Raw genomic sequence first — 21,019 nt, 5'->3', positions numbered from 1 at the left:
AATTTAGCGATGAGTGGACAGCAACGTGTAGAATGTCGAGATAACAAGCTTCTGGGCAAAGATCTCATCGTCAATGTCCATTCCACCAAACCAGCTTCTTCTTTCTTATCCTGGCACAAACACTTGTTAACATTTATATTAAGAATCGAACTCATAATCAGTTTTGTCTTTCAACTAACGCTATTTAAGAATACTCGATGAATATCGATATCATCTATCGATAGTATGATTTTAGTGTCGACTAGTTTGACATCTTTCGTTTAAAGGCAGCATCGTGAAGAAATCAAAGATTATCACAGGGTAAAACCAGGAAACTGTTACAAATTACAGTTAGAAAAACAAATATTAATTGTAATACTGATGATGCATGTAGTGAGATAACGCCTTGAATACATGAAATTCAATAAATACAAATACAGAATCAAAGAAAAGATTCAACGCACGAACTTGGAAATCCAACTGCCGATATCATTGTTAGACTGTTTTATCGACATAATTCTTACTATCCTAGTGAACAGATATTCGAAATTATATATATATACGTATATATATACTTGCATAAACTATAGTCAATCTCTGTATCTCCTGTATATGTACATACGTAGCTCTAACATAAAAGCTTCATCCGAAATTAAAATCGAAAAGATATTCGAAGCGAATAAATATTCAAAGCATATATCAACACGTACTGATATGAACCACAATCAATGTCTGTACTTCATTTAGTTCTAATATAACAAAGCTGCATATGTAATTCAAATTGAAAAATGCTACTTGTTAGATGAATTACTCACGACTAATTATACAAATATTAATCACATTGCTGGTAGACTACATACTAGAATACGTTACATATCATAATATATATATAAATACTAGATAATAAAACCATTCATTTTCTATTGACACTAACAAAATGCTTATTTATTCAAATCAAAGTTCTAATAATTCCATCGCAAAATCAAATGACCGAATCAAACGACGTTTGTCGTTTCTAAATCTAAGGGACACCATAACTCACCTAATCGAACGCCTCCCTCCAATAATCTCTCCATCCAAATTTTCATACCAATCACTATACCGATCCAAAAAAAACACACTACCTATAACATGATAATTTTCCACAAATCCTATCTGTCAAATAAATTGATCCAAACTCTTTTTCCTTACAATTTCCTTTAATTTACGTGACTTCGTGTCGATGGCGCCAAACATACTCAATCGTCGTATTTCACGTTCGAAAATGGCGGTGCGCGGAGACGGCCGATGAGGTCGCTCGTGACGTTCGGGTATTTTCGCGGACCGGCGACTTCGAGGTATACGGGGTCTACGAGAGTCGAAGCACGGAGCCCCGCCCTGCCGCCCGCCAGAGCCCTGAAGCAGCAGTAGCAGGAACAGCAGCTCCGCTCGCTTCGTACAGTTTTTATTCATGAAAATAACTCTCTGAACGTCGTATCATTCGCCTAGTCATAACAAATCGCGGTACAAGCTGTGGCCTGTTCCGTTCTTCGAGTTCAAGCAGTGACGGTTAACCTTAAAACGCAGTGGCGGTCGCGGTTGTGTCGCGAGACAGTAAATCGTAGTGAAACACAGACTCGTCTCGGTCGTTGAGGCTTCATCGCCTTAAGAGTGCGTTCGCTCTGTTTCTCGACGTGGTTCGAGACAGAGAGGTGTGAAAAGGAAAGTGCATAGTCATCGATGTGAGAAGCCGAAGCTAGGAAGAAGGCCCGCCGCAGCAGGAGGGAGAGAGCGAGAGGAGCTGTTCGTGGATACGAGAGGCCGATATATCGAGCCGGGAATTTAGGCAACCGTAGGCTCCGTTAGGGAGCTCCAGGTATAATAACGAACATTCTTTTTCGTAATAGTTTGTAATTTTACAATTTCTATGCAGCGATAATGGCATCCTAACGATGCAGCCCTGATTGTGGCCCTTCGACTCGATCGGAATAGCCAACATGGCGACCGCCTAGGCTACACTGTCAAATTTTCCTGTTCCGTCATCGCGGTTATTTTAACATCCACTACGTTCCTCTCGTCTGCTCGGTCGTCTGATATCTCAATGTTAGTGGGAATATCATTGGCTGACTGGCGAGGAATTTCGGTAAATCCTGATTTAACAACTTCTCGACATCTGAGTCAATGCCGGCTCCCGCTGTAATGAGATTCTTCCTGCTTAAGTCGAAGCTTTTTCCTCGTTCGAGAATTTTCAACGGCGTAGAAGTATAACGAGAACGAAAGCTTGAACATCGAGCAGCCTACGATTACGCAAGCTAAATTACTGCTGTAAGAACTTTTGCTTGACTAACGATATCTGAGATTACCACAAATTTACATAGGGGATCAATAATCATTAATTCACACGGTACAAGCGTCAGTATTTCGTTATCTATTAATGCATGTGTCGTATTTGTTATGAAACTAGCTTTTACATTTAAACTATTGTATTACCATAGAATATTTCCTTATTTTATGAATTTTTTGTTATAAAAACATGATAATTACTCGTGAACTGTCCGTGTATTTTCATCGGTAATTTGATTTGGTATTGGAAATAATAAAATAATTATCTACTATTCAGTGTAGGAAATATTGGTAAGATGGCGCGAAATTTAGTCAATGTGAAACGCCATTGTTGACACTTATTTAACTGCGAAGCAGGCGTATTTGCGTTATCTTTTGATATAACAATAGCAGTAAACCGAATATTGCGTAACATTTGAGCACGAGTTTTTCACGAAAACAAACATAATTTACTTTAGTGTATATCTAGAACGCGTTACTTTTGCAAAAACGTGAATCCACGAGGTAAAAATAACACGACGCCGTCTTTATTCGTCGACTACACGTGTTCTCCAAAAATATGACACTTTCATCATCCAGTGCGTTTTCTAATTATTGCTCGAGGTTGAACATTAGACGTCCGGATGATTCTTGTGATTTTATATTTAGTTTCAAACGTTGCAATTTACGTACATCGTGAACAATAACCACTATACAACCAGTGATAATGAAATTACAGGCACCTGTTTTTAATTCGAGACCAACCTTGAAGCATGTCGCGTTTCTAAGAATCGTGAAAGCGATATTTACGTTAGCAGTCGTTTTCAAGGTGATCGATCTTAAAAGCGACTCGAACGAACAGAATCACACGCAATATATCTTCGTTATCGTCGCGTTCCTCTTTCTCTTCTTTAACGTTTCTTTTTTCCTCTTTTATTATTTTTCTTACCATACTTTTCAGAGAGAGATTACGTTATTTCCATTCGAGCAATGAGTCACGTAAGAGAAACGAACGACAAAGGAAATGCAATCCGCTGGACGCATCGAAGACCTTGAATTATTGTCCAATAATTTCGTGCTACCCTTTTGCTATAACGTCCTGTATGGAAACGGAGCGATACCAGGCCAGGAATTTCGAACGCGTGAATTCCTCGCGACGTTCTTCTAATTGCTTCTGTTTCTAAAGCGAGGCGATAATTCGTTTGGTGTCTTTCTGTCGACTGGTATCAGTTTATCGGTCGAATTAACGTTGTCTGTCTCTTTGAACAAAGAACAGAGTCTAATTGCCTGAGTAATTTCTCGAGCGAGAAAAGGAGAAATGAGGGAGCGAGAGAAGACTCGAAGGGAAACTGTTGATTTTCCCTGCACAAGCTTTGGATTGAACCTAGCGTTGACTCATATATTAACGAAGTAAGAGAAAGAAAAAAAAGGAGACGCGTAAGCCAGAGCAAAGACGGAGACTGCGTCGCGATTGGCCGACCAATTGCTGCACCAGAGCTATCTTAATCGTCTTTAATTGGTTCGAAATATAAAGTCGTCGCGGGTCTCGAAGACAAGTGGTGTCTTCGGTTCAATTGACAGCGTTCCAGTTGCGAGATACGACGTCGATCATATCTTTTATCGGACTCTTGCACTCTCTATCGAGAAGAAATTATGTACGTTCAAGTGATTCACCAAGCCGGTAGATAACCACGGAAATCGTAGAAATGTAAACATTTACGATCGACGTCGATTACTGTATCACGATCAATAAGCTACGCGTGACGTTTCGTTCCAAGGAAACGTGTCTGACAAATTTAATCGTTGTAATTTTCCGAAGGATTTTATTTTCATTTTACGCACGAAGTTAATGCACGGCAAACAATCTAAAACGCGGGGAAAATAACGCTTATCGTAACGTGCGCGTCAGCCAAAATCCTTAGCGAGATAATACAGTAAATACATATTATTGATACTGCGTGTATCTTTTTCAATAGTTACTAATTCTTTCGCTCATCTATCGAAATATCTTACGTGTTTTTTTCATTAACAGAAATGACTGTAAAGGTTAATGATACTATATAGATGTAGTATGTTATTCGTTTGAAAACAATTTCGGTGACGCTGTTGGAATAGGAAGGAAAGAGGGAGAGGGATAGGAAAGGAAGGGAGAGTGCGTTTCATCCAGGATCTGCTAATGGACTCGTCAGTAATGCTACCTAGCAGGTCTGTGGCTTGCTTGTTGGTTAGCAGTACGGTTGGTGGAAGAGACACAGCGAGGTCATAAAATCGGCGAGACGTTAAAGTTGATATAATGGGAGAAAAAGAACTCGAGATTTTCGTTTAGAATAGGCATACTTGTTAATTCACAATCTATTGTTTCTTTGTATGCAGCGCATTTAAAAAAAGACTGTATAACATGCAATATGGAAAACAGGTTCTAGAAATAAGTTGACGAGGGAAAAATTGCAGTCATCTATCTCTTAAAGAATGTTTGTTACTTATGTATTTGCTCCATTACATTTTAAAAGTAAGTGAGATAGAACATCGATTAGGTCTGTTTCAATTAATAGATATTAGTTTATCAATGCGGTAGAGATAAGGACATTACATTTTACACTGTAATTCACTATTTCGCTTAATATTCAGAAATGTTACATATCAGTGTTTGAGCCACTTTTGCTCCTTGAAGTTTAACGTGTTTTTACGTATAAGATTTAATGTTTTAATTCATTCCGTTTAACGTTTTAACTCACAACTTCACTATATCGCTTGCATCAATTATACTTCAAAGAGAATTTTATATAGCGTAAAAGTATTTATTTGACGGCAAGTGTAGAAAAGTTGTTACAAAATTTCTTTCATTATTCTGTTACATAAAACAATATCCATTTGTAAATATTATAAACCAGCTGGAGATATCTAGTTCATGTGTAGAAGGGTTAACGATATTGACATAGACTAAGTTATAATGTTGACAGAGAAATTCTATTATATATCTCTTTCATATGAAACCGCATTCAGTCACAAATATTGAAAAACAGGCACGTAAGATATCTCGTTCATAGAGGCAAAGGGGTTAATGACGATCACGTTTCACAGGACGGTTAGTAGGTCGCCGAGTACTTAGTCAATGCGAAAGTAATGCCAATGACGTACACTACCAGCAAATTCCCTTCTTTCCTGGCACCCTCCAACCCCCTCCGACCTGAGTTCGTTGCGGGGTCACGTCCTGTTACGCGTTCCCCTCGTCCGCCATGAATTGTTCCTTCTTCTGTTCGTTCAGTGGACGAGGGTCAGTGGAAAACGATCAGAGGGAGGGTTGCTGATTTTAAAAGCTCCAGCTAGAGTTTGTTAGTTCCAGGAATTCGACGATCATTAAATTTCTCTGAAGAAACTTTCTTTTCGAGAGTGTCTGTAACAGATCATTAACGTGGTCACATCGCTGTAAATTAGTCAGAGGTTTAGTGAAAGGTGAGATTAGGGTTTGAATAAGATTCGAATAGATTTTTTTCAGGATAGATGAGTTTTAAGTGATAATAACCAGATTAGGGTGGACAAGCAAACGTAGCTGTCTTTACAACAGTCCAGTTTCCTTTGAACTGGTCCACAAGCCTTCTGGATTCTTGGATAATCCAAACATTCAAATGCCCGCTTTACTCTCCCTTCTTCTTCTGACGTCACTGTGATCCGTAAAAATAGCGAAACGATCTGTTTGCGGCTTAATTTCTTAACACGTATTTATATACATTTCTGTGATACCGTTTGCATCGTCGAAAGTTCTGTCTTTCATTTCAGCACAAAAGAAGTACCTCGTTTTTTTTTTTTTTTTTTTTTTTAATGTTATCAGTTTATCAGGACTTCGATCTAATATTGACCCAGAATTATTGTAATTTTAAGTGTATGTATAAGTGTAAGTATGTACCATTAAATCCCCAAGAGTAATATGTATACAACTTCTTCAAAAACAAGTCAATTAATACTAGATAAGAGATAATTATTTCTTTTTTTTTTCTTTTATAATGTATGCATGTAAATAACCATTGCGTGTTAAGTTTAATTATTCATGAAAGTATTCGATACAAACATGGATATTATGATTCATATTTCTGAAATATTATTAGTTTACTTAGATTGTAGTTCAGTAATTTATAAACTACTAAATCCTCGAACAATATACAATTCAACTTCATCAGAAATGAATCGGTTTCTACAAAGAAAACAGATAATTGACGCTCTTTATATTTTTTAGGGTCATGTTTGAATTGAAAGAAAACTAAAGATACACATATATACCAGTATTCCTGAGAAAGTCAAACACAAGTTCTACAACAAATTGACGAAAAATTGAATTAAACCAGAGTAAAGATCAAGATTAGAAACGAGTGAAAAATCCTGACTCGAAGAATCCCATATTCAGGTTACTTTCTGACGTCACGGAACGCCTTCTGACGTCATTCACCTGCCGTAGCTTGTCCGCAACGTATCTTCCGTCCCATTTCATCTCATTCGAGTTTCGTCGGCCTTCTATGCTCTCCTCTCTTCTCTACAATGCTAATGTTTAGTCGTCTCTATAGCCTGTAAGTTACGAGAAATATACGAATTTAGGATAGCTGGTTGTTCCGTGGTCGAGTTTCAGCCGCAGGGATTCTCGATCCACTCGATCTCTTACAGACTTTCTCGCTACATACAGAGAGATCTACGCACACATATAAATTTGGGACGATGTTTTCCCTAAGAGAAGGCATCGATCGAACCACGTAACCCCTCCATCAGGTATCCCTTCTTCGTCTTTGTGGGGTTGGGTGTACTGGGGACGAACGACTGCTGGTTTCAAGGGTGATTTCTTTTATTAAAGTCAATCCACGTTTTACACTTCTCATGCGACGGTGAGATCGACAAAGTTGGGAAAACAGCATGTGTGCATAGAAGTGATTCTCGTAGTCTAGATTTAGATATATTAAAGTAGTTCTGAACTGTTCGTAAACCGTAGATAATCGAACGTTTCTTCTATTCTTTCCTGTATAATACTTGGTGATAATAGCGAGGATACTACTTCCTTGCTAGTCGAGTTTTACTAAACGTATGTTCGTAACAATGGCTCGTTGAATGCTCTTAAACAATGGTCGATGGGTAAGAATCGAATGTTTTAATAATTATGTTCGATTATAGTACGCCCCTGTTGGAAGTTTTTAAGGGGAAAAGCTAGGCGAAAGAAAACGAACAAGTGTTTCTCTTTGCGATACCGTTTGCAGATTGATTGATAGATCGATCGGCTTGCGTCACGGTTTATTTTAAACCAACGTGTTCTTTATGCACGTACTATTCTGAGATGCCGTGCCAAAAATTGAGGACTCGCGTGAAAAGTAATTCTCTGTTCACTTCTCGCGTTTAGGTAGTATACACTACGCGGCAGAAATCGGTGTGATTTTGTTGGAACGAATTATTCTTGTAATAGGTAGGTTCGTGAGAACTCGAAGGGATTCGCGGCCTTTTGTTTTTCTGATCTCGTTGGTGAATTGATAAGAAGTTTATTAACGTGACTAAAAGCCAGCCACTTCTGCCTGGCTGCAAGCTGATCCTCCCCGGTTCTACGCGGTCGAAAAGTAGGTCGTGCTGATGTGAATTACAGTCATCAGCTGTAATACCACAATATCATTCCGTAGACACAGCCAGTTCCGCGGTAACGAAGCCTCTTTATCTAAGAATAGTTTGTAATTAATATCCTTAGTATCTGTTTCATCGTAACATTTCACACGTAACTGTACCATTCCTTGCAATTTCTCAATTACGCAACAGAAAGACTTTCTTTTAATACTTTCCTTCACGAAGAGAATACTCTTTCTCTTGATGCAGTAAATATCGCATAGGATTTAATATACAATGAAAAATTCTTACATATGTAAAATATTATTAAATGTTGTAGGAAATATATCTATAATGAAGTATGCTAGAATGAATGCTATAACGATCAGTTTCTATCAATAAATTCAAGATGCTGCAACAAGAATAGATACTGCAACAATATTGGTTTGTCCTTTTTATGAGTGATCCTTTTGATTATTTATTCTTTTCATCTTATTTGATTATTTATGTCTTTTATTAGGAAAAGTTTCATGTTCATGGGTTAACATGTACCGAGAATGGATAAAAATTAAATGAATTAATTTGGTGTTATATAATTTATATCTATCCTTAAACCGTATGCCTGCAATGAATTTTTCCAAATGACAAATTCGTTCTCTTTTAATATTTACAACGTAATATAAACAAAATAATAAATCTAATTACATGCAATATGTTATACTATACTGTACTTTGTATGTTCGTCAGAATCAGCGGTTCTACAAAGGATGCCCATTTTTTGTATAGCTGCAAAACAGAGTCGACCCTCTGCTGTAAGCCGCAGTACCGGGAAGGGCTTAATTTATGGCACCCTCAAGTATTTGTCGCTTTCACTTGCCGAGCCCCATGGTAACAGAAAACCATTCGAAACTCTCCACGCTTCTACAACCTTCTCCAAAATACTTAACAATTTATACAGGCTGTTTCTTTCTCTAGAGGTCGCAAAAAGAGGAGCCACCATTGACCTAATCACTGTATGTGTGCAGTGTGCATATATGAGAACTGAAAGTCGAAATGTAAAGTAAAAATAATTTCAAATTAGTCACTAGATTGGGAATATTTATACAAATTCCCATTTTTATAAAGGCAAGTAAAAGAATAGAAACTAAGTAGAGATTTGTTTTACTTATCAAATAGTATAATAGGTAATTAGATTTTGTATATTTTATGTACATTCTGTGCGTTTGTACACTTCTAAATTTTTCTTAAATGTATAAAAATCCGCAGTCTATCGATCACACATACACGGCGCGGACAATATGTATCATCTTTGATGTCGCAACAAATGTTCGATCAACGACTTCTTTCGAGGCTACTAGCGAGAGAATCATTTTGTATTTCACTCTCGCAGGAATAAGTGAGAACAACAAATGTATTATATGAAACAAACATTTCGTCTATGTGGAAATTTGCTGGCAGAAATGATTTTGGACGTGGAAGCACGACGAATAAGCAAACACAGAACGGTTATGCTAGAAACAAAGCGTGTACGAGCACTCGTTGGAACGAACTCTTGGCAGGTGCAATTCCAACAAGCGTTCCAACGGCGATCGTCGACACACGTTGCACGCCCGCCTAGACCTTTCGTGGCTTCTCCCATTCTTTCTCGCCGTTTTCTAAAGACCGTTGGGCCGTGCCAGGGACTTCGCTCGAAGTACACACTTGGTGTGAGGTACTTGGCAGCCACGCTGTTGTATACAGCCGGAGACGAAAGCAGATGGGGAGAGAAAAGAGGGAGAGTTAGAGAGAGAAAAGGAGAGATCGTATTGGACGTTGACCCGCGTGGTTCAACTGTTGCTCCCATTCGCGCATCCGGGAACGCGTGTAGGAAGGCCTGGGGATCCCGATGATAGAAGAGTCTTCTGTTAGATAGGTCTACCAGCACTCCCCTCCATCCAGTTGAATGCCTGGAGAATGACAAAGCCAGACGATTCGCGCGAATACTATAGATAGAGTATAGATGAAAATGTTGGCTGCCTCCTCTTCCTTGATAAGGCAGATTAAGCAGAATGTAGGTCGAACATCGATGGACTTGAGATTTTTCTACACTTACTTAATCGAGACGCATTCTGGGTTATTAATTATACATTCTCACGATATTTGTTCTAGTTGCATGGAGATTATTAAAATGGCTCTCGTATAGCTATGTACACATAGCGCAGTTGCAACGTTGTAATTGCATAGACGTGTTCTGGTTTCACATAAGTTATTTAGACGTTGTTGTATGTTTTGTAGATAGTAGTCGACGCGTAATATCAGCCTCTTGAAGATTAATGGAATTTTGTAGCACTTGCCGTGCATCGCCGATGACGCTTCGAATTCAAGACGACACATCAAATTGCCTGCTATCTAATTTTTAACTCTCTACATACGAAGGGGCTTCCCTTACAAATCTTCGAAGATCTCTCTACTCTAAATTATTTTCTAATTCTCAACAATTCTGTAATACCAGCATCATAGAAGAATCAAAATAAATAAAAAATTTCTTTACGATTTCTTACGATTCAGCGAATCCTCTGATAGCAGACTTATATGACTTCCTGAATATGTATATACTGGCGAACGCGTATTTCTTAAAATAGTTCCAGGGTTACCTGGAAGACCAAGATGACCAAATATTTAGCAACGTCAATTCTGTATATATTTCCCAAGAAAATCAGTTCGCCAATCTCACCCTGTTTGAATCGATTATACCAAGTCTGAGATCGTGTTGAACAGCGATTAACACGATCCTCCGAGCATGCTACCGCCAACGGCAACCTGTCACACGGTCGACAATGGCGTCATGGCGACGCCGGTAGTCAGCCGGTACGCGGGCGCCGTGGCGCCAGCGTCGCTTATCCCTTCCCTCTGCTCGTTTCATCCGCCCAGGCGGTCTTCTCTCGAAACCACGTCCTCCCTGGGTGTGGTTCGAAACAGTGTCGAAGATTGTGTTCAGTTTACATCGTATCTTAACTCCTTCAGCTTTTATTCGTTAGAGTCTCGAGTATCGTTTCATTTCTTCTCTCTGAAATCATTCGGCAAGACACACAGCGTTCGTGTGTGTACTCTTTACCTAGCGTACATAACGAAGAGGGAGAGGTTGAAGGGAGAAAAGGAGAGGGTGAAAGCTTACGAGAGAAAGAGACAGACTACAGTGGGGCGAGCCACGGCTGTTCATCGATTCGTCGCTACCACAGTTCTGTGAACGTGGCATGAAAAGAGAACCAGCACCACCAATGCGCGCATTTGACCGGTTCTCGTGCGTGTGCGTGCGTGTGCCCGGTTCTCAGTAGGAAAAGTGCTTTTTCTTCCGGTTTTCACTCGGACGCTGGGCTCCTAACAGTTCCTGGCGTTCCGTCGACGGCGCAATCTGGCGGTAGACCACGGGTTCAGAGAGACCACCCTTTGCCCTCTGCACGAATCTTCCACGCAGAGAGGTTATGTTTGCTCGAGATTCATGACGCTCTGACAGGAGTGGAAGGTGGACGGAGCGGGTAAGTCGTGGCCCTTCTGCGTTTCTTTCCTCCAATTTCGCGTATATTATAGGAATTTGGTGAATATTTAAAAGTTGAAAGTAGATTCGTTCGAAGGAATTGGTTATAATAGGAAATTTTAATGGAATAGTTTCTACGATTTATCGGAATATGGTATTATATTCTGAAAGGTTTGTTAGAGGGTGAAAGGATTTCTTATTTCTTCTTATAAGACTCGGTTTTTTTTCTTTCTTTCTTTTTCGAAAGACATTTAGTATTATATTCCGTTTCTGTTTGATCATGCGCCGAACGATTCCATCAGTTCCGGAAAATGAGAACACCTTGCGTTGGATCGACAACCCTCGGGTTCCCCGGGTTGTGAGACCTTTTGGAGGTGAAGGACGCTCGTTGCCACGAAATTTCAATGTAGCTTAAAATATTAAGTTACTGGCGAGACTGGGGGTGAGACTGAATGAACAGTGTTGTATAATACAAGTTGATGAAAAATTGGAGAAAATATGTTTAGAGTATTAAGGGTGGTCTCATCGTGGGAGAAGTTTGAATTATTAAACAGATTTACCAGAAGTTCGTAGGTTACTTTACTTCGAACGTAATCGGTTCGTTAGCTATAAATAGCACGCTAAAACACTGTTCTCGCATACTCTTTACACGAACTGTTTTTTTTATTTTTTTATTTTTCTAGTGTTAAAAAAGATGTGGGAATTTCTATCGAAGTTAGAAAAATAAGAGTTGATTCTCGCTGATATTGAGAACACTATACTTTTTCATCCAACAATGGAAGATTAATGACGCTCCATTAATGCACAAACAAAGAAACATGTTGACCGTGACACGAATCTGCCAACGAATGTGGCAGGTTGGCTAAAAATAGAATAATAAAAATATAATAACCATTATACTATATCATAACCTTTCTGGTGGTGAAAGGTAAAAATTAATAGAAGAATCTGTTTATAGAAATGTATTCTCAAGTTAGAATATATTCTATCTTCTATTTCTCATATACTTAAAGTATATCTTCTATTCAACTATGATTATATTATATCCTGTCATTTTAAGTTAAATTTTGTAAGATTTTCCATCCATCTAATTCTGCAAAAAATGAACCATTCCATATGTTGAGCAATTCATTTTGAAACTACCATTAGGTTGACTACCTTTTCATGTAATAAACATGATGCAATATATTCAATTCATTAAATTTATAAAAATCCCTACTGTCAAGTTCTTGAGTTTTAAAGGAAGAAATAACTTGGGAGAGAGTTATTACTAATAATTTGTGTGACTCTGATTTCAGGGGTGGCAACGATCTCGCTAGGAGGTGTCGAAGCTGGCGCGTGGGGCGGGAGAGTCAGCGGTGGTCTGGCTCTGGTTCTGGTGGTAGCGGCGGAAACGGAAGCCGCGACAGCAACAGATCAGAGAGAAGGCCTGGAAAAGGCTGGTGCAGCCCCTTTAAGGAGAAAATTCGATCGTCTTCTAGTTCTTCTTTCTACACGTCCCGTTCTTGGTGGTGGTATACTTGACGATATTCATCGGTCATCGAAAGAAACGTCGGCGGCGTGACACTGGGCCCCAACCACCTTCGAGCGAGAAGGCGCACGAAATAGGATTAATCCGTTCCTAAAGAATCATATTTTAGGAATCATATTCGTCGGAGGTGTTCCGCCGCCTCCTCCTCGAGAAACACCCTTTTCCACCCTTAACGGGTAATCACGTTTATCGCATCATTAGACAGGCATCATGAGTGAAGTTGAAACCCTTCGTCAGGAGGCTGACAAGCTGAAAAATGCCATTCGAGTAAGTCCATTTGTTATTCTGTATTTCATTGAACATCGACAATTAGCTTCATTCACGTGTAATGTAAAGTCGTGTAAAAAGATTTCTTCTAGGTAATTGTGGAAAGTGAAGTCAATTTCTGGAACAAAAGGGAATGTTAATTGTCTAAGTAATTCACCAGTAATTACAGCTTTCAACGTGGGTGAATTACTTGTTACTCTGTAGAATAGTAGTAGGTATTCTGTAAAATGAAATACTTAGAGAGAACAATTGTAGATTTAGGTAGTTGCTATGAAATAATTATAACGAATGTAATTCGTATTGCTGGCCACAGCTGGTTCGTTTGATGATGTTAACTAAGCGCACGTACTTGGTGTGGAATTTCATATCTCGACTGTTTCCTGTCAATGAATTATCTGAAAACCATAAGAGATAGTGACTTAGCGATAGTATTGGGCGGTAGCCTTCGTTTAACTGGAATACTTAACGTTTTACACAATTATGGACCTCCGTTGATTCACTAATGATCTAGTTAGATTACTATTGGATAGTTCGTAGTTGAAATTCATGTAGCACTTTGTACGTTCTCCTTGTTTGCCGGCAATCTTTAAAACATCGAGGACAAAGCAACAGTTCTACATGCAACAGCGGTGTATTGTCTTAACAGAAAAAAAGTCTAGGGCGTCTCTCGGCTCGAAGTGCACTTGGCATTAAACAATCGGCCCCTATTCTCCCCTAACGAGCCAGTAATTTTTTAGGTTTTGTTGTACTCGACCCTAGGGGATTGAAACAAAATCACAATTGTTTATTAAAACAATACTACCCTTCCGTGTCTTGTTCCTTTTCTTTATACAATTTATTTAGCCCCATATCTGCATTTTGGGGGTAAAAACAGTTATTAATGTTTACCAATTTTTCAGAATCAATATTGAATATCATCATAAAGTATAAAAACACTATTAGAAAATAGTTACCTCAAAACAAACCACAGGAAATCTAAACTCCCCACTCATATCACTAATTTACATTCAAAATTTCATCCCCAATCTAACTTTAAAAATCTGTTCTTAAAGACAAATAATTTTCCAGTGCATCGAGTGATCGATCGTCCTAGATCACGGTGTAAGAATCGGCTTGAGTTAAAAGTTGTCGTTTGAAAAATACTCGTCGATGCCAATCGGTGGATTCTCCACTTGTATGGTGGTGGAAACGTGAAACTCATTGTCAGAGGTGGTAGTAGTGTAGCGTGTGGTGGTGGTAGGGCGCGGCATAACCGTCGCTTCACTCTGATCAATACGCCACCGTTCCTTCTCTCTCTTGCTCGATCTGCCTTTCTCTCTTTTCCTCTTACCCGCTTACTCACGTTCTATCTTGTTCCTTCTCGCCACCTGTTTCTCTCTTTCACCCTTCTCCGGTGCGTGCGTGAAATTACACGCATCGCCAGGCGAGCGCCCGTAATAAATAGACTGTACGTTCTTAAATACCCTCGTAACAGTATTTCAATAATTTATACACATCGCGACTACTCTCTCACTATTCGTCGACCCTTAATTGAACAGTCGAGAGTAATTCGATGTGAGCTTCCAGTACTGAGAACGCTGCATATAGTCATTTTCTTATGTCAGCGCGAAACAATGTTAATTAGGATGCTTAAACCGAGCTGTGGATACGGTCTAGTCTTCCGTCGTTAAATGCATTGTCCTCTTTTCACTCGTTTGGGAAGACCAGTTTCGAGAGTTTAGAACTCTAAAATTTATTTAAGAGTTAGCGATTTTGTTTATGGAATACATGTAATTTATAGAACGCCATAAATTAGCCTTTTGGCGCATCCGATTGTGACATCTGATCTTTCAATACAGTCAAAACGAAATATTTTCACGTGAAATTTTTAATTCGTGTTCATTCCAAACTGCGTTTTAAGTATAAACTTTATTTCACTAAGTTGTATGTAAAATAATAGCTATATTAAGTTTCATGTGTTATTTATATTTGTTTTTCAGGATGCTAGGAAAGCAGCATGCGATACGACGTTGGTTCAGGCCACGTCGGGCATGGAGCCTATCGGCCGAATACAGATGCGCACAAGACGCACACTTCGCGGTCACTTAGCCAAGATTTATGCGATGCACTGGGGAAGTGATTCGAGGTATAATTCTGTATGAACAACGATTTTCAATCAATTTTTCTGGTAATTAAATATGAAAGAGAAACTACAGTCGTTCCATTTGATTGACAGAAATTTAGTATCAGCGTCGCAGGATGGAAAACTAATCGTGTGGGATAGCTACACCACGAACAAAGTTCACGCGATCCCTTTACGCTCTTCGTGGGTAATGACCTGCGCGTACGCACCATCAGGTAGTTTCGTGGCCTGCGGTGGGCTGGATAACATTTGTTCCATCTATAGTCTTAAAACTAGAGAAGGCAATGTAAGAGTTAGCAGAGAACTCCCAGGTCACACTGGGTATTTGTCCTGTTGTCGATTTTATGACGACAGTCAAATTGTCACTAGTTCTGGTGATATGACTTGGTAAGGAACATTTATTTTCATTTTCTATGATATTCCATTGATCTGTTCCTAACTTGCATCACCTGCATAACAATATACTACCACACGTGAATTAAAATGTGTTACTTTCTTCTATTTAGGAAGATATCCTGAGAACGAAATCATAAAGAGAATTGTGAACGTGCAATAAAAATATATCCTATCCTATCCATCCCCTCCCTTCTAGTTTTTGGTTTCTTCCTTCTGAATGGTAATTATGTAACCTAGAAAAATGTTTCGACTGCGTCGCAATGTTATATTGTTTTTAAATTAGTGCCCTGTGGGACATAGAAACTGGTCAACAGTGTACCTCCTTTATTGGTCACACGGGCGATGTAATGTCCTTATCCTTGGCTCCAGACACGCGCACATTCGTATCTGGTGCGTGTGATGCCAGTGCAAAATTGTGGGACATTCGTGAAGGATCTTGTAAGCAAACTTTCCCGGGTCATGAGAGCGACATAAATGCTGTTACGGTAAGAGCTTAATCTGCTAAATTTTCTAGCTAATTTTATCTTATCTTATTTATCTTACCTGTAGTGTTGCGAAACTGCTGGGAGTTTCTATTAGTTCTTTCTTCTAGAAATTTCTATAAAACTAGTTTTGTTATAAAGGAAAATTTTAAAAAGTCTATGGTTCTTAATGTGAATTATTTTATTATATTCAGTTCTTCCCGAATGGATACGCCTTCGCGACGGGTTCTGATGACGCCACGTGCAGACTTTTTGACATTAGGGCAGATCAAGAACTGGCGATGTATAGTCACGACAATATTATCTGTGGTATCACCAGTGTAGCGTTCAGCAAGAGCGGTAGATTATTACTGGCCGGTTACGACGATTTCAACTGCAATGTTTGGGATTCTATGAAAGCGGAACGAGCTGGTACGTACTCATTATAGACTGTCAAGATTGCCTTCAGAAGAGAAGAGAAATTTTATATTAAGCCCTTCTCTCTAATTTAATTCTTCTTTAGTTGTTCCTATCTTGTTTGCCTAAATGTCACTAATTAGAATTATTTTATATCATGTAAGGCAAACTCACGATAGATTTAGTAATTTTATAATATCAAATTATTCGACCAAAGTCCTTTTCTCTTTCAAATGCAGATCATAAAGCATTGTTGTAAGCATATGTTACATAGAAGAATCGAATCTATAGAAGTGGGATGTTTTGAGACATTCTATTTTTATTTTACAGGAATTCTCGCGGGTCATGATAATCGCGTCTCTTGCCTTGGTGTTACGGAAGATGGTATGGCCGTCGGGACGGGTTCATGGGACTCGTTTTTGCGTATTTGGAACTAACTTGGGGTTCATCCCAAGACGTTTCTCAACAAAACCAACTGCAAATCAGCATACAGTATAAGCATTAAATATCATCACTTAGCCACCGAAGTCGGCGTGTCTGTGTCCTCAACGGAGGAGAATTACTCCCCAAGTTCACCGGAGTTGACGTTGATTAGAAAGTTTGGACATCCGCTAGACAACAGCAGTAAAAAGACCCACGGCAATAGCGGCAGTAGCGGCAGCGAATTTAAGAACGTTTTGGGTTGTGGTGGTAAAAAGGACTACCGGAGACGTGTCGTCGATTTAACCTGGCGACGTGGCAAGGTCGGGGATAAAATCACTCGTGAATATCAGCGTTTCTAGTATATGAGTATACCGTTTATTCGATATACTTTAACGTACGAATGATGATGATGATGATGATAATGATGATGATAATTGAGAAAGAAGCGTGGCGAAAGGAAGAACGACAGAACGGAGAGAAGCACCAAGGCTGACAGCCATATCTCTCCGATGTCGTGCGCGTTACTTCCTTTTTCTCCTCCCCTTTCTCAAGGACTACTTGACGAACCTTCGAAGAGAACGTGCTGTTGATTATATATCTTGATAGCGTCTCCTCGAAGATCTTCCCAAATTCAAAGGTTGAAATAAGAATCGATTTCCGAGACAACATCCCTCGTCCAGAGGTCTACGTTGTTGGAAGCGTTTTATTATGAATAAGAAAAAAAGAAAAAAAAGTGGTTCACTGCCGATGAAGCGCCGACATGGCTGCTCCGGCGGTTGATTTTACATTTCTTTTCGACACGCACGAAGCAAGTCGTACCAGGCGAGAACACGATGTGAAAAGAACGAAAAAAAAAGTATGGTCGCTCGTGCACGACACAAAAGCAAACATGATCATCAAAACTATATATACATATATATATTATATATATACGTATGTCGACGAGCAACCAAGATTACGATAATCTCGCATATTGCATTCAACCTACACGCACACCGTACGCACGTGTATTAATACGTACATAGAAAACTACATACATACATTTGCACACAAAACGCGAAGTACCGCAAACAAAAGGCATCTGCTATTAAGTACATAGTGGGTCATCCACGAGCCTCGACATATAAGTCACTATCTCTGATCATGTTTTCTCTCTTTCTTCCGTTTTCTCCTCTTTCTTTTTACGTTTCAAATTTCAACTCTCCTTTGTCGTGGATTTCCTATCCTTAAAAGGGATGGCTAGTTAAAGAAAATGGGAAAAAAATGATTCACGAAGATTGCATCGTTTCTTGTGACTATAATCGCCGAGTTTGCATTAATATCTGTAATTTTTATAGATTTATCCTTATTTATTTTGTATAGACCTTATATGGAGACCATCTTATATACGTTCTTGTGTCTTTTTCTTTTTTCACTTTTTGTTTGAAGAACTGAGTGAATGTTCGAGTTACGGAGATTGTTAGAGAGTGAACGAGTTCAGAAGTAAGAATGAGTGAAAGGTCTCGAAGGCGCGGCCCGTTGCGAATCAAAACAAGAATCTGCATAAAAATCTGATTAAAAATTCTACGGTAATTTCTATGTTGTTTCTTCAGCTTACCTTTCATCGAAATCTGGTTTGTCGCGTATGAAAGGGTATGCTGCTGAACGAAAAAATGATCGTCAACGCGAGATAATAAAATGAACAAAATAAAATGTACTTTGCCTCGCCGCGGATTTATTAATGCACGCTCGCGAGGGACCAGCATGAAGTATGAAGAGAAAGAATATTTAAATGTAACGTGTAATCGTTTAGTTTATAGCCTATCCTCTGTTTCTCCAGTTAGAAAACAGCGAGACCGAGAAGAGTTCCTTCTAACTCTCATCAAAGCAGAACCCTACACCTTTCTCTGTTATGTCGGTCCAGAACCGAAGAATCCTCGAAAGTGCAAGGAAAACACGTATTCTCCGACGAAACAGTCGTCCTAGAAGTTCCTTTGAAATAGGACCCAAAGAATCACGGATCGAAGCTACGGACCGCAAAATCAAACTCTCTCACCCTCGCCGTCCTTTTCGTTTTTTCTCTTCTTCGGTTTCTTCTGATAAGATTTTTATCGTTTCCATCAACCACTTTGTACGATTGTGTTTTTAATTATTATTCTTCGACTTTCTTCCCTCCATCGTCTCCTCCCTTTCTCCTCTCCTATCTTTTTTTTTTAATCGCTGTCACCTGTTGTGTTCCTTTCATTGTCATCTATTCTCTGTCCTGTTTTTGTCGAAGAAACTAGGTGTTTAAACTGTGTATGCATTTAAAGTAATAATATTAATGATAATGTTTAATATTAATATTAATAATGATTGTAATTTATAATTATTAATATTTAATATATAAGTATCTAAGAAGATAACGATGAATCTACTTGTTCAGTACCGCAGGATTACGGTCCAATTGCTTTCCGGTGACCACGCTGTCACATCCATTTGTTTTTAATCGGATTCATTATTTCCATATAACATTGTTTTTTTTTTCCTACATTTTATTGCATTCTTATTTGCATTTAATATTCTGGTGATCAGCAAGGACGTTATACAACATGTACGACTTATTGCGATCTTAGTGGTTTAATGCAAATTGCTTTGAATATATTTTAACCACTGTCGGTTCCTGTTGGCATCACCAACTGTTAAAGAAAAATGGCCGAGTGAGTCAGTAAGGGAAGCGTGGCTTCCGGAACGCGAAAACCAGCAATTGTTTTCCTAACAGAACAAGTATGTAATCTGATTAAAAAAAAAAAAAGAAGAAAAAACTGTTAAAGGAGCTATCAAGAAGTCTTTAAGGAGTTTCTAAAGACGTTATTCTACCATTGCGTTACAAACAGATAAACGAGAAATACTTTTCCTAAACGATGACATTTATAATCGGTTTTTTGATATCACTCTTTTCGACTAATCGCGCTTATGTCACACGCCTCCATATCTTGTAGCGACCAATTAGGCAAAAAATAACAAGATATAACATAAAAAGTCTTTCCTCCGCGCCAATACGAAATGAAGGCCTTCTTCCTTCGATTTTTACGATAGTTTTGACATTTGAAATTTTAAAACAAAAACAGATATTTTCTTCTTCTGAAAAGAACAAATACCTTAGTTGTCTGCGTAGAGCATTGCAACGGTGTTCAAAATGAAGGAAGAAGGGTACTTAAATATTTAAAAAGAAAAAGGGTTATAAAACGAAAAAAAAAAAAAAATAATAATGGAATCACAAGATCTGTGCTTTTTGTATTTCGTAATTCCGTGGCCTCTCGGAGAAGGCTTCTCGTTTTTGTATTTCGAAGCCTCGAGCCACTGAAGCAATATGGTTTCTTATTCTTTGTACGAATACAAAAAATATATATATAATATATATATTATTATTATATATATATATATATACACACATTATGCTATATATATATAATATATATATATATATATACTATCGACGAGTAGTCATACAAAATTAACGATTTATTAAGTCTCTAGTCATAGTAACGACAAACGCAAGAATAAACCAATTAGAGAAAGGAAAAAATATGAAAGAAACCGCAGAGGTTTGTGTAAGTGGAGCAGTTTGTTATTCATTTCGTTCTTTTCTTTACTATTCCCGTTGGTAGGTCTCCTTGTCCGTGGACAAGGATGCGTGTGCTGGTTTTGAATCGTTTAGTTAATCGAATGCATAGGGGAGACGTGATAATATATCGGATCGATTGTGACATCAGGAACAACAGCATGAGAAAACAAGTGAAGGAATAGATTTTTTTTCTGAAGTCATAATAAGGTGAATAAAAGTACTTGGAAAAAATGAAACGTGGCGTTTTGGTTATTTTTTTACCGCTCGTTTTCTTTTTCTTCGCCATCATCCCGACCTCTCGTAAATAATTTTTCTCCTTCGACGTTTCTCGCCTATTTTCTTTTCTTTTAATTTCTCGTTCGTTCGATCGATCAGAGTCTCCGGCGAATACTTTTGGGTCCTATTTCAACGTGAAAAAGCGGCGAAACACACGATGAGAAACGAAGGAAAAGGAAGA

At 38.6% G+C, this 21,019-nt stretch overlaps 1 protein-coding gene across 4 annotated transcripts; it reads left to right on the top strand.

Annotated features, from left to right (window-relative positions):
* Positions 1-1,324: 1,324 nt before the first annotated feature.
* LOC126922933 (guanine nucleotide-binding protein G(I)/G(S)/G(T) subunit beta-1) lies at positions 1,325-19,759 on the top strand. Of its 4 annotated transcripts, none has more exons than XM_050735905.1 (7): positions 1,325-1,834; positions 12,658-13,157; positions 15,137-15,292; positions 15,373-15,666; positions 15,959-16,160; positions 16,352-16,568; positions 16,884-19,759. In XM_050735905.1, exons 3-7 carry the CDS (start codon positions 15,255-15,257, stop codon positions 16,988-16,990), a joined length of 858 nt encoding a protein of 285 aa, XP_050591862.1. In that variant the 5' UTR covers positions 1,325-1,834; positions 12,658-13,157; positions 15,137-15,254; the 3' UTR covers positions 16,991-19,759. The 4 variants fall into 4 exon arrangements, with proteins under 4 accessions (XP_050591862.1, XP_050591859.1, XP_050591861.1 ...); XM_050735902.1 differs by having other exon boundaries at positions 1,326-1,834; positions 15,137-15,282; XM_050735904.1 differs by lacking the exon at positions 1,325-1,834 and adding an exon at positions 2,133-2,283 and having other exon boundaries at positions 15,137-15,282.
* The last annotated feature ends 1,260 nt before the right edge of the window (positions 19,760-21,019 follow it).

Source organism: Bombus affinis, chromosome 13, assembly GCF_024516045.1.
Source record: "Bombus affinis isolate iyBomAffi1 chromosome 13, iyBomAffi1.2, whole genome shotgun sequence".
Classification (NCBI taxonomy): domain Eukaryota; kingdom Metazoa; phylum Arthropoda; class Insecta; order Hymenoptera; family Apidae; genus Bombus; species Bombus affinis.
The sequence above is the reverse complement of the archived record's forward strand: the minus strand, read 5'-3'. Positions and strand labels throughout refer to the sequence as shown.

Coding starts and splice junctions, on each gene's coding strand:
- LOC126922933 (XM_050735902.1), top strand. CDS start 13,101: ATGAGTGAAGTTGAAACCCTTCGTCAGGAGGCTGACAAGCTGAAAAAT. Junction 13,158..15,136: donor AGCTGAAAAATGCCATTCGA/GTAAGTCCATTT, acceptor TTTGTTTTTCAG/GATGCTAGGAAAGCAGCATG. Junction 15,283..15,372: donor CACTGGGGAAGTGATTCGAG/GTATAATTCTGT, acceptor TTTGATTGACAG/AAATTTAGTATCAGCGTCGC.